The following is an 11295-nucleotide window of genomic DNA, read 5'->3' as shown; positions in this document are numbered from 1 at the left end:
CCGGAGGAGGCAAGATCAGGTGGGACGATTCTAGCCAATGAGAGGGCAGACGCGTATGAACAACGGGCACAACTCCGATATAAAGTGTTTTTTCTCAAAGTTGCCGGCATATCACGTGTCCTACCTATATCAGTACAGTTGTATCAATCTAAGCATTAAGAAACTTCTATTCGATCAAATAAGCCACACGTAGCAAATAAGCCATGCAATGTTTGTTGCCCAAATTCAACACCCTCATGACCTCCATACAAAAACACCACCTGCGGGAGAAGAGAGATTTTGGGCCCAATTATCCCTCTCGCTTCTTCTCTTCCTCTTTGATGTGATGCATAGCTGCTGTCAAACCAAGCACCCTGTTCATTCAAATTCAACTCCTTAGTCTCAAACATATTTGGATTGATTGCATTTGATCTGTTAGATTAACGTTTGAGGAATGAAGATAGAAATGACAAGAGGGCACACACAGACAGTTCCTTGGCAAATTGGCCGTTTCTTGAAATAAAGGCTGAAAACACTCATGTAGAATTAATCACAATATCAAAAAATGCTCCGCTTTCTCTGACTGCACCCATTAAACAAATGTGAAAAGAGAATATCACTTTGTTATTTTATCTTGTTGCAACACTAAGTATTCTGGTTATTTGTTATTTAACTAGGCAAGTCAGTTAAGAACACATTTTTATTTTCAGTGATAGCCTAGGAACAGTGGGTTAACTGCCTTGTTCAGGAGCAGAACACCGGACTTTTACCTTGTCAGCTCAGGGATTTGATCTAACAACCTTTTGGTTACTAGCCCAACGCTCTAACCACTAGGCTACCTGCCGCCCTGTATACAACATTGTATTATTAAAAATGCACGATTTCCTGTCGGATACAGTGACAAAGGATTGCAGATAGAACTAACGATATCCCTAACAAAAAGACTAGATCTGACACAGTGCGGGTAGGGGGTACTTGGGATGGTCATATGTGTACATGTCTGCCCTCCCCTACTGTATGTGCTACTACATAAAAGGAGGATCTTGATAGTAAGACAGCATCCTGTCACAAGCAGTTGGCAGAGGAGTAACTAGCTCAACAAGAAGACAATATCTTTGCAGACAAGAAACCAAAACAAGACCTCTTCTAGAATGGTATGAGAGACCGTTTATTTTTACGATATTGCACTTTACCTGGAAAATGTATTTCGGCATGGACGGTGATGTCCTAGTTTATGTTGTAAAGCTTTTTAGGCTGGCGTAAATGTATTTTTGCTACTTCCCTCCCTTCCCCCCATACCATCTTGACACAGGAAGCTGTGTCGTTCCATGATGCAACAAAAGTACTTCATGGCCTCAATATGTCACTTTAAGATTTTGTTATGAGCTATGCGTTCATGGAAACTTGCACTTCAGATATCAAGTTGCTCTAAAACCTCTTTCTCCGGTTCCCTCCCTCCCTCTTTCTCTATTCTCTCTCTCTCTCTGAGTGAAATATGACAGAACTTTCAATGATATAGCCTGACAGTAGCAATATGACCAACATATACAATTACAATGTGTCAAAACTTCCCATGGGTGATGAACTTGTTTCACATTTATATTCTAGTCAAGCTCTCTGGTTGTGTGCGAGGTGGATGAGAGTCTGAAAGAAAAACTAAAGAAGTTCAGATTTCGAAAAGAGACCAACAATGCAGCCATTTTGAGTGAGTAAGACTTAATCGAAAGCGTGTTCCAATTGTCATCTGTTTCACCTCATTTAAAAAAAACAGAAACCCAGAAACAGAAAAACATATGTTAAAGACTCAATATAGAATACATATCCTATTCCCTCAGTGAAAATTGACATGGCAAAACAGCTTGTGATCCTGGAGGAAGAGTATGAGGCAAGTCACAATGTCTACCTGAGATGTTGAATATCCCATACTGAGTTAATAATTACTCAAATCCATCCACACCTGTATCAATACCAGTTAAACTCAAAACATGCTCTCACATTTCAGGACATCTCCCTGGATGACCTGAGGAATGAACTTCCCGAGCGGCAGCCAAGATATCCTTTTATAACATGTCAGAATGATACAGCAGAAATCTTTTAACCTCATATTCACCAGAACTGCCAGTGTTACAGTTGTATCATTGACCAGTGATTGGATCTCCTTGACAATATAGTGTACATTCATTGTTTACAGCTACAAATACGTCCATACAGATGGCAGGGTGTCCTACCCGCTGTGTTTCATATTCTCAAGTCCAGTTGGTGAGTAAACCACCCTAATTCAGTGAACAGGCAATTGAGTGAAGGATTAGCATTACTGTACTGCAACATCCCTGTGCACAAAATACTTTTTGAAGGTAATAAGGGTTGATAATAGAAAGTAGAAATGAGATACAATCAGTGTTTACCATATGGAGATCAAAAAGGTTCAGTGGACAGACATCTTTAGCTTATACACCCTCCTCATCTCAACAGGGTGCAAGCCTGAGCAGCAAATGATGTACGCAGGAAGCAAGAACCAACTGGTCTCCGCAGCAGAGCTCACAAAGGTCAGGACTATTGTCCGTTTCGAGTATTGACTGATAATAATGATCTGAACATAAGCCCAAACCTAAACTCACAAAATAGAGAAGTTCTAATAGAAAATGTTCAGAAAATAAGCATGTTAATCCTGATCCTCCTACCCCTTTTTATCTCAATAGGTTTTTGAGACGCGAAACATAGATGACTTGTCTGAAGAGTGGCTGATAAACAAACTGTCTTTCTTTCGCTGAACAGACACGTGTGTTCATGTTGGCAGAAGTGCAACATGAACTTCATTACCAGTTTGCAATAAATTGCTTTTGTCACTTATGTTATTGCATTCTTATTCCTTAGTTATACTCAAACCAGTACTACTAGCCTGGTTGCCAGTTTCTGCTCTCTTAACAACTCCTCGTGGAATTGTCATGCCAATGAGTGACAAGGAGTTGATGAGAGGCCAAACAGATCTAGGACCAGGCTACATTATTACTACATCAGAAGGAAAATGTTTCCAGGAATGCATTTTCATCTAAAAACAGGGGACTATGGAGAGGGTAACTGTTAGCAGTATAAGAAACATACAGGCATAAATGTTGTAAAGTCTGCTACTACCATTTATTTACAATGTCTAAATCTTAATAAGTTTCCGTCACAACTGAACTTATACAGGTTCATTGTAATAGTTTCTGGGGGGGAAACAAGAAATGCGCAGAAAAAGAATGTTCTTTTGAAAGTTAACTCAAACATTTAAAGAAAAAACACATTTCCTTACAAAACTATCCCACATTTTATTGACTGTTCCAATTACATTTATAATGCATTGAATCCTCAAATGCAAAGGACAAAAAAAAAAATGTAATAGATTTATGCACAAGAAATTTTTTTTTTTATCTGCTTCACACCACTAAGTGCCTCATATTGAGTGAGACAAAAAAGAAAAGAAACTCAGGCTTAAAAGAACAAACTAAATATGTTGTTGGTAGGAAATAATTGTATTCAATGAAGCATGTCCTGTACACAAAACTACTAAGATAGTGGCTCCAACTATATCTATGAGCAAAAGTCTGACATTTGAGTAACTGGCATTTACAGGTACCCAAAAGCCTCGTAGAAGTCCCTTAGAGATTGTGTCTCTCCTAAAGAAAAGTAGCAGACTAACTCAACAGGAATGAGATGCTGGCCTCTGTAAAGACAGGGCTGTTCTGAGGGTGGGGCTTGTGAGCCTGGGCTGGCTGGAGCTCGGGGGTGAGGCATGGAGTGCCAGCGTTGTCACAGTAAGAAGGCCTAGGCTCTTATTCACTGTCATCGCTAGAATCTGAGGCCTGCTCACTGCCACTCCCGCTCTGGGCACGGCCACCCTCTGAGTGGTCACTCCCACTACTGTGGGCCGGAGACACGCTGCCACTCCTACTCCTCTCCCTATGGCTCTCCTTCTCCTCCTCCTCACTCCCACTGCCCTCCTCCCCACTGCTCCGGGCTGCTCCATTCTTGGGCTCGTTATCATCGTTATCACTGTCGTCATCGCTACCGAATATCTCCACCTCATCCGCCAGCTTGACCTCCTCCTCGCCACTCTCACTGCCGCTACCACTGGCCTTCCTCCTCCGTTTCGCTCCCTCCTCGTCATCATTCTCAGCTCCACTCCGCTTTCCATCCTCATCCTCCCTGTCAGAGTCACTGTCAGAGTTGTCTGCGTCACTCTCGCTGCCCTTCTCCTTCTCATCACCTGGGATTGGAAACAAACAGATACAGATAATTAGTTCATAAGGATCTAAGAAGCAGTGGTAAACAGAGACTCTGCAGACACAGTAGTAAACATTGGGGAGGACAGAGGGGGGAGACTGACCAGAGTCCTGCAGTTTACCCAAGTCCATGTCCTCTTCTTCATCCTCTGGTTCATGGTTCTCCAGCTGAGCCTTACGCGCATCCTAATGGTCACAAAGACAGATGTCGTTATTGCTCTGATTATTTAGATGTTTGCAAATGTACACTTTTCTGCTTATGTCCAGCACTACCTGTTCATCTCTATCAGCGTTGAGGTCCACTTATTAAGTAAACACAGTAGTTCCCACAGATTGAAAGTAATGCTCAGTGTAGAAAACAGAAGTAATCAAAGGAAGGTGACCCCCCCACCCCAAAGGAGGGCCTGACTAGCAGTTTCACCTGTGCTTCCAGCTCCTTGTCGTTCATGTCTCTGTGCTTACACACCAGCACAGCGTTTGTAGTAGACTGGGCTCCAGCCTTAGCTCTCCTCTTACTCAGCCTCACTCTGCAATCCAGGACAACACAGTTAGAACAACAGTCAGAACAACACAGTCAGAACAATAACCTTCACAGGTGGTGTCCTCAGGCCAAAACAAACTAACTAAACCCACCCTAGAAAATACAAATCTACCAGAATCATGTGATTCTCTCTTCCAAGAGAAACCCACGTCACCTCCTGTTACAGTAAACCCAACAGACCCCCACTTTGAGACCCCCCCCACTCAGGCCAGTGGTTACCTGGTCTCCAGCTCGTTGTAGTAGACTCCATCACCGTCTCTGAAGATGAAGAAGTAGTTCTCCTCGTAGCCCTTGCTGGCTTTGTTCTTCACGTTCCAATTGTACTCCCTGGCTATCTTATAGTCATACCTAGAACACACAAAGCCACCATACTCATCACATCTAGTTCAATGTTACAGTAAGTGTGTTTCAGAGATTCCAACACCATAAAGGTTCTGTACTTGGACAAGGTGAACCAAGTAGGTGTGAGGAAGTAGACAATGACAACATGAAAACTGAATATTATTGAGATAGTATAGTTAACATATCAGTAGAATTGTTGGTGTCCTGTCTACTCAAGTGTGTAAATGCTTGTTGGATTACTCACAGATCATCAGGCATGTAGTCCAGCTCCTCATCCACGTCTCTCTTGCGCTTGCGAATTGTTTCCTCATTGGGCAGGAAGTAGGCCACAAACTGGTTTCCTTCCTCATCCATCATACCTCTGCAGGTCACAACAATAAACAATTCAGAACCTGATGTAAATTGTCATAGTGCAGGACGGTCACAGAAAATCACAGACACACGCACACAATGTGGCAATGTTTTCTCCTCACCTAATCATGGCCTGTGACATCATCTCCACACCCTGGGGTGCTGACATGTCTTTAGGAGCAGGATCAGAGTCGAAGATTACCTGAGCACACGGGTTGATCCACATCTGGGGAGCAGAGAACAGAACATACTAATGCTGACTCTTTACCACAACACACTTGGGCAAGACAACAAGAGTTAAACACATTCAGCTTGAAACAGATAAAGGAACCAATGACTCCCCAGGAACAAAGACCATGGGCATAATGCAGATAGGTAGCCAAGACCAGTACAATGATACTGTATATCCTGTTGAGTGTTATGGGTGCTCACCTTGAAGTCAGGGAACACAGGCATCACCTCCACAGGAGTGACTCTGGGTTTACTGTAGTGCTGGGCAATCTGGGGGAAGAGGAGGTACACAGCGTGTGATGTACAGATACTAGGATCTTAATTTGATCACTTTTGTTGCTGAGAATTTTCCTGTTATATTATACAGATATATTAACAGTGTACCACTTTTCATGTAGCCTCATTTTGACCAGCTAATAGCCTAACCACCAATCAAGCAACATTATGGACTAAACATTAAAATCCTGTTGCTGCAGGATTATTTTGCTGCGACAATTTAGGTACAAATAAGATCCAACATTAACTTTGTTTGTGATGGAATTAATCATATTAGAAGGAGCATACAATGAACTGTGTCATCTCTGTGTAGCTGGACACTGACTTTGAAATTGTTACTGAAAAACCTATTTGAACTGAATATCGCACAGTAAATTGTGCAGAGCCAAAAACGGGGCACTCTCACCGGTTTCTGTGCATCCTCAAAGGTCTTTTCAATAGCAGCAATCTGGCTGTCCCTATCCTTGTATATCTCCTCCTCTGTGAACTGCTGTTTGACAGACACACCGATCCTAAGGACAGAACACATAGGTTATAGAAGGGGTGGGACAAACAGGGAAAACACTACAAAATGGGAAGTGTGTATGCTGAATTTGGTGGTTAGGTAGCCTGTTAGGTCACACTTACTTGACTTCCACTTTCTCATTGGAGACACCATATCTGTTGAACTCTGTAGAGATGTACTCAGTCTTCCTCATCCACGGGACCACCTTGGCGTGCTGCTGAGATCTACAGGAAAACAAACAAAGAGCTCATAACACAGATTCCAAGTCATTCTTAACATTTTAGCTGAATTTTGTCACACAGATACTGTATTGACTGGTACACAGTTTGTATCCAAACCTTTTCGAGCTGGATGGAGCTGTGATGTCTTCTTCCAATAACTTCTCATCAGCTGGATCCAGAAGAACTAGAAAAATAAGGATGGGAAGATTCTAATTCAATACTACACAAGCTTTAAGCAACCACCACAAAAATATACTGACTGTGTGGTATAACAGTGTGTATGTCGTTCAGAAACGTACTGCTGGGGTCGACACGGTAGGTGTCTGGGTTAATGAGGTCGATGGTGACGCCAAGGTCAGGCTCAGTCAGCAGCTCATGTTTGTGTTGCTTCTCTAACGATGTAGCCTTGTACTGCACAAACCTGTTAACACCAGACAGCGCAACATCCAGTCACATCAGAGGCAGATCGGTATTTATGGGAGAAGGCTTAGAAAAGAAAAGCTGCACACTGTGGGTCCAACAACAATACATTTAATAGACATAGCAACATCTGGACTGACCTTAATAGCAGAGGAAACTTGGTAGGAACAAGGGTGTTTACCTGTGCTGGTCAAATGGATATGTGATGAATTTGGGATCAAATGGGATGTCAGGCAGGCTATTGCAGTACTTTACCCGACAGACCACGCCAGACCTGGGAGAATGGTTGGGACAAACATGGAAGCACACATTTAAAAAATGTACAGAGAAGAAGTCATCATCAAATACATGTTCTATCAACCACTGATGCCGCATATCCTCATAACCTAAAGATCCTCATAACCTAAAGATCCTCATAACCTAAAGATAAAGATAACCACCTAATGGTCATATGGGTTTTGATCTGTCAATGACGGGGTGGGCGGCAGGCAGCCTAGTGGTTAGAGCGTTGAGCTAGTAACCGAAAGGTTGCTGGATAAAATCCCCAAGCTGACAAGGTAGAAATCTGTCGTTCTGCCCCTGAACAAGGCAGTTAACCCACTGTTCCCTGGTAGGCAGTCAATGTAAATAAGAATTTGTTCTTATCTGACTTGCCTAGTTAAGTAAAGGTTCAAAAATAGAGATCTCCAACCCCCTTTGCATTTAAAAAACACAATAACTTGAATTGTAACTGAATCTCTTTTGTTGAAACATCAAACTGCAAGCATACCTCTCTGGAACAGTTCTGTGTGATGAACTCCTAGACATGTTGATAGAAAAAGCAAGTGTTGTTAGCTACACACTCAGCTGAGACTGAATAAATAGGAAGTAACACAGCCCCCATTTCAATAGTAACTTATGATGGCACAGTCAGAACATATGTAAACTATGATGATCGCTAACTAGCCATGCCGTCATTAGCTAGGTTGCGGAAAAGCAAATACATCGGAGAGAATATTTACCTGTGACCCTCTGAGTCTCGCTGGGCTTGTGTCTGTATAGTTGGAGCCATTATCTTAAAATAATGATCACGACTGGAAGCACAGCTTCACGTAAATCCAGACAACCGATCAAGTAACTCCTTACTAAAACACTTTACCTGAAAGAATAAGAAACTCCGTCGACTACCTAGCTAACTAGCTAGCTAGCTATTTACTCCAAAGTACTCAGAGCTTGTGCTCTTTTTGCTTTTCTGTCTTGGCTGGCGGCATCTTACTACTAGTAGGACCCCTAATATTTTCATGGGTAGCTTCGGAGCGGCCTGAATATAATTGCGTAGCAGATCTACCGTTAGTTGTTGCTATATATCGTATGTGGATTTGTGGTAGGCAGTTGTACCTTAAACTGGCCAGTATCAATTTATACGATTCTCCGTCGGAAAGCAAGCTACAAAAATAAAATATCATCGCCCTCTACTGTATTGGAATATAAAATGGTGAAATGACATACTGACAACCAATCTGTAGCAAAAAAACTGTTTGAAATAGAAGTGCAACAACAAGCTTGGGAAATGTTAGAATTTATTCTGTCTTCGGATGCAAAGAAATAAAAACAAACGTACCATTGATGTCACTGCCCAGTTTAACACCTGACATGTCACTTTCCTAAACAAGAAGTCGACATTAAAGACAATACTTGTGTTAGGCTATGCCTGACATTACAGAAGGACAATCGTTCAATTAAGACAATTTACATGTTATGAACAGATACAAATCTAAATGTGGAATTAATCTATGGATTCTAATAATTTTCCTCATTTGCTATTAGAGCATTCATGACATTATTATTGAGGTGTGAGCTTTACAACAGCAACAAAAAACAAGAAAACCCAGATCTATGGTCTTCATCAAAAAAGCTACATTCAACATTTTAGTTTGAGAGCAAATTAGAAAACACTGATGAGTGCAAATTATATTTTCATGTTGTAACATTTCCAAGAGTAAAGCTTTTCATTAAATATGTGTGTCATGTCAATAATGTTAGTGTTTTACATAACAAAACAATCCAGTGACACTGTCATGTAAGTGCCCAGATTGAAGCAGATTATGTATATAGACAGATTTGTGAAAACAAACAAAGGTGTACAACCATGAAAATGCGCAAGTCTGCTGAAATCCACAAAAATGACATTGACTATGGACTAAACCTCAGTTAAAAATATTTTTTCAAAGCATCTGCCAAGTGTTTTTCACATTGTTTGACCTATCACATATTAACACAGACAATAGAAATAGAACATATGTATGATGGTTCATGCTTTGGTGGGGAACACTTAGCAGCCTCACTATGCATCAATTCCAGTTACTGCAGGACCCCCTTCCTGGTTCTTCCTGCCAAGCTGGGTGTCTCTACCCATATCCAACAACAATCCAACTGCATTCAATGCAGTTTGTTCATGTTGACAAAGACCATGCGCTAAATCTAAGAGGGAACCAGTAGCAGGGAGGTAGAAAACAACTACTTGTTCTCATTATTTTATAGGAGTGGCTCAAACATACAGCTCCTATCATTTTATATCTGGAGAGATCCATGAGATCCATCCAACAATCCATGATGTGCTGTTCCTCATTCTTTCCCTATCTCAGGTCTGCATCTGTCCAGAGGGATCCACTCTGTGGAAAGAGAACAATGGAGACTTTATTCATGAGTGTCAAAAACTCAACCGGATGATGCCTATTCACTTGCCAGTATCTGTAAACACATTCTTGTGACATGCTACATGGTAATAGCTATTAACAGTATAGTTTCCCCATTTCAGATACAAGTTATAGTACTGTATTTAATCTGATCACACCTAAGAACAGATTGAAATCAAAATTAGGACTCACCTGCTCAACATGTACAGCATTTGGCCAGGGTCATCTGCAAATACCCTGTAGTAACACAATGAGAAAGGAAGGTCTGTTTGATACTTCATCTGGATATATGTAAGACGATTGAAAATCAGCAAGTTGCCTGTGTGTAAAATATGATTAGATACTCATACCCATCTCCCCAGTGATAAAATGCCTGGTCCTGGTAGAAGATACATAGGAACAGCCACACGCTTATGGTCTCCACCCAAAATATTACAAAAAGGAACCATAGTGAGGAGACTAGCAGCTCACACACCATCCTGGGGCTTCTACAATGAGACAGAGCAGAGAGGAGAGTTAAACCAACGCTACAGTCCTATACAGACAAATAGTGAAGGTACTGGTGGGAGCAACATGAGAACTGCTAGTCCTGAAGAAAGATAACAATATTAAGCAATGCCAATTTTAGATCTTGATTGCAAACAGGGTGTTTTTTTGGTTGAAAGCAAGGACATTTCGGGGATTATTAACACTAGCACATGAACTCAAGCCCAAACCAAATAAGTAGAATGTTGGTCTAGGGAGGAACGTTGATCAGCTGTGTTCAGTGAGAGGGTAGCTAGCTGCCTCTCAATCTTGGTGACATGCATCATTGCCAGCTAACAAGAAACATTGGAAATAAAGTATCTTACCTTTTAATCGTGATGGGAGCAGATTTAATGGTATCCAAGTCCGTGAATATCAATAACATTCATGGAGGCAAGATGTTTAGCTAAACTTGGTTGGTCTAGCTAGCTAACGTTAGCTATACGCAATGCTACAGCTAGATTGCAATTAGCACCAGCTGACTGAGTTTTTTTGTATTGTTGGCAAGCTAGAACATTTAGCTAGCTTGCTTAATAACTTATTTGAGAAGTTAATATGATTTTACTTTATCAAATATAACATTGTATAGCTATTTAGCCAGCTAACATGCATGTTTTCATTGTTCAGGGGCAGCTTTGCCTGATTGCCTGCATGCACCAGCAAAGTTACTGCGCTACCAGTGAGTTTCCGGTGTTGTGCCGAAAAGCCCGTTGTTGCTCCTAGACGTTTCCACTTCACAATAACAGCCCTTACAGTTGACAAGAACAGCTCTAGCAGGGCAGAAATTTGACAAACTGATTTGTTAGAAAGGTGGCATCCTATGACGGTGCTACGTTTAAAGTCACGGAGTTATTCAATAAGGCCATTCTACTGCCAATGTTTGTTAATAGAGATTGCATGGCGTTGTGGTCAATTTTATACACCTGTCAGCAACGGGTGTGGCTGGAATAACCAAATCCACTCATTT

The 11295-nt window shown here is 41.5% G+C and overlaps 2 protein-coding genes and 1 long non-coding RNA gene across 4 annotated transcripts; 1 reads left to right on the top strand and 2 right to left on the bottom strand.

Annotated features, from left to right (window-relative positions):
* The first annotated feature begins 848 nt into the window (after positions 1-848).
* Positions 849-2829, top strand: LOC106581164 (glia maturation factor gamma). Its single transcript, XM_014163038.2, has 7 exons — positions 849-1133; positions 1588-1684; positions 1815-1864; positions 1982-2031; positions 2156-2238; positions 2452-2525; positions 2679-2829. The coding sequence occupies exons 1-7, from the start codon at positions 1131-1133 to the stop codon at positions 2748-2750; spliced, it is 429 nt and encodes a 142-aa protein (XP_014018513.1). The 5' UTR covers positions 849-1130; the 3' UTR covers positions 2751-2829.
* A 266-nt stretch (positions 2830-3095) lies between these two features.
* Positions 3096-8523, bottom strand: LOC106581163 (RNA polymerase II-associated factor 1 homolog). Of its 2 annotated transcripts, none has more exons than XM_014163035.2 (14): positions 8130-8523; positions 7898-7933; positions 7310-7402; positions 7008-7129; positions 6826-6892; positions 6610-6711; positions 6389-6494; positions 5908-5976; positions 5598-5701; positions 5369-5485; positions 5002-5130; positions 4663-4768; positions 4346-4427; positions 3096-4225 (listed from the first exon to the last, which is right to left on the bottom strand). In XM_014163035.2, exons 1-14 carry the CDS (start codon positions 8177-8179, stop codon positions 3792-3794), a joined length of 1617 nt encoding a protein of 538 aa, XP_014018510.2. In that variant the 5' UTR covers positions 8180-8523; the 3' UTR covers positions 3096-3791. The 2 variants fall into 2 exon arrangements, with proteins under 2 accessions (XP_014018510.2, XP_014018512.2); XM_014163037.2 differs by having other exon boundaries at positions 7898-7927.
* Positions 8524-8670: 147 nt separating this feature from the next.
* Positions 8671-11049, bottom strand: LOC106581165 (uncharacterized). Its single transcript, XR_001323026.2, has 4 exons — positions 10655-11049; positions 10154-10291; positions 9996-10040; positions 8671-9779 (listed from the first exon to the last, which is right to left on the bottom strand). It is a non-coding gene; the product is annotated as an uncharacterized lncRNA (long non-coding RNA).
* Between the last annotated feature and the right edge of the window lie 246 nt (positions 11050-11295).

The sequence above is a fragment of the Salmo salar genome, chromosome ssa20 (assembly GCF_905237065.1).
Source record: "Salmo salar chromosome ssa20, Ssal_v3.1, whole genome shotgun sequence".
Classification (NCBI taxonomy): Eukaryota; Metazoa; Chordata; class Actinopteri; order Salmoniformes; family Salmonidae; genus Salmo; species Salmo salar.
The sequence above is the reverse complement of the archived record's forward strand: the minus strand, read 5'-3'. Positions and strand labels throughout refer to the sequence as shown.

Bases quoted from the DNA above. Each gene is read 5' to 3' on its own strand.
- LOC106581164 (XM_014163038.2), top strand. The intron at 1,685-1,814 runs GTGAGTAAGACT...CTATTCCCTCAG, and splicing joins CAACAATGCAGCCATTTTGA to TGAAAATTGACATGGCAAAA. The intron at 2,239-2,451 runs GTGAGTAAACCA...TCATCTCAACAG, and splicing joins CATATTCTCAAGTCCAGTTG to GGTGCAAGCCTGAGCAGCAA.
- LOC106581163 (XM_014163035.2), bottom strand. From the start codon at position 8,179: ATGGCTCCAACTATACAGACACAAGCCCAGCGAGACTCAGAGGGTCAC. The intron at 6,495-6,609 runs GTAAGTGTGACC...TTCTGTCCTTAG, and splicing joins AATGAGAAAGTGGAAGTCAA to GATCGGTGTGTCTGTCAAAC. The intron at 5,977-6,388 runs GTGAGAGTGCCC...CTCTTCCCCCAG, and splicing joins TTGAGGATGCACAGAAACCG to ATTGCCCAGCACTACAGTAA.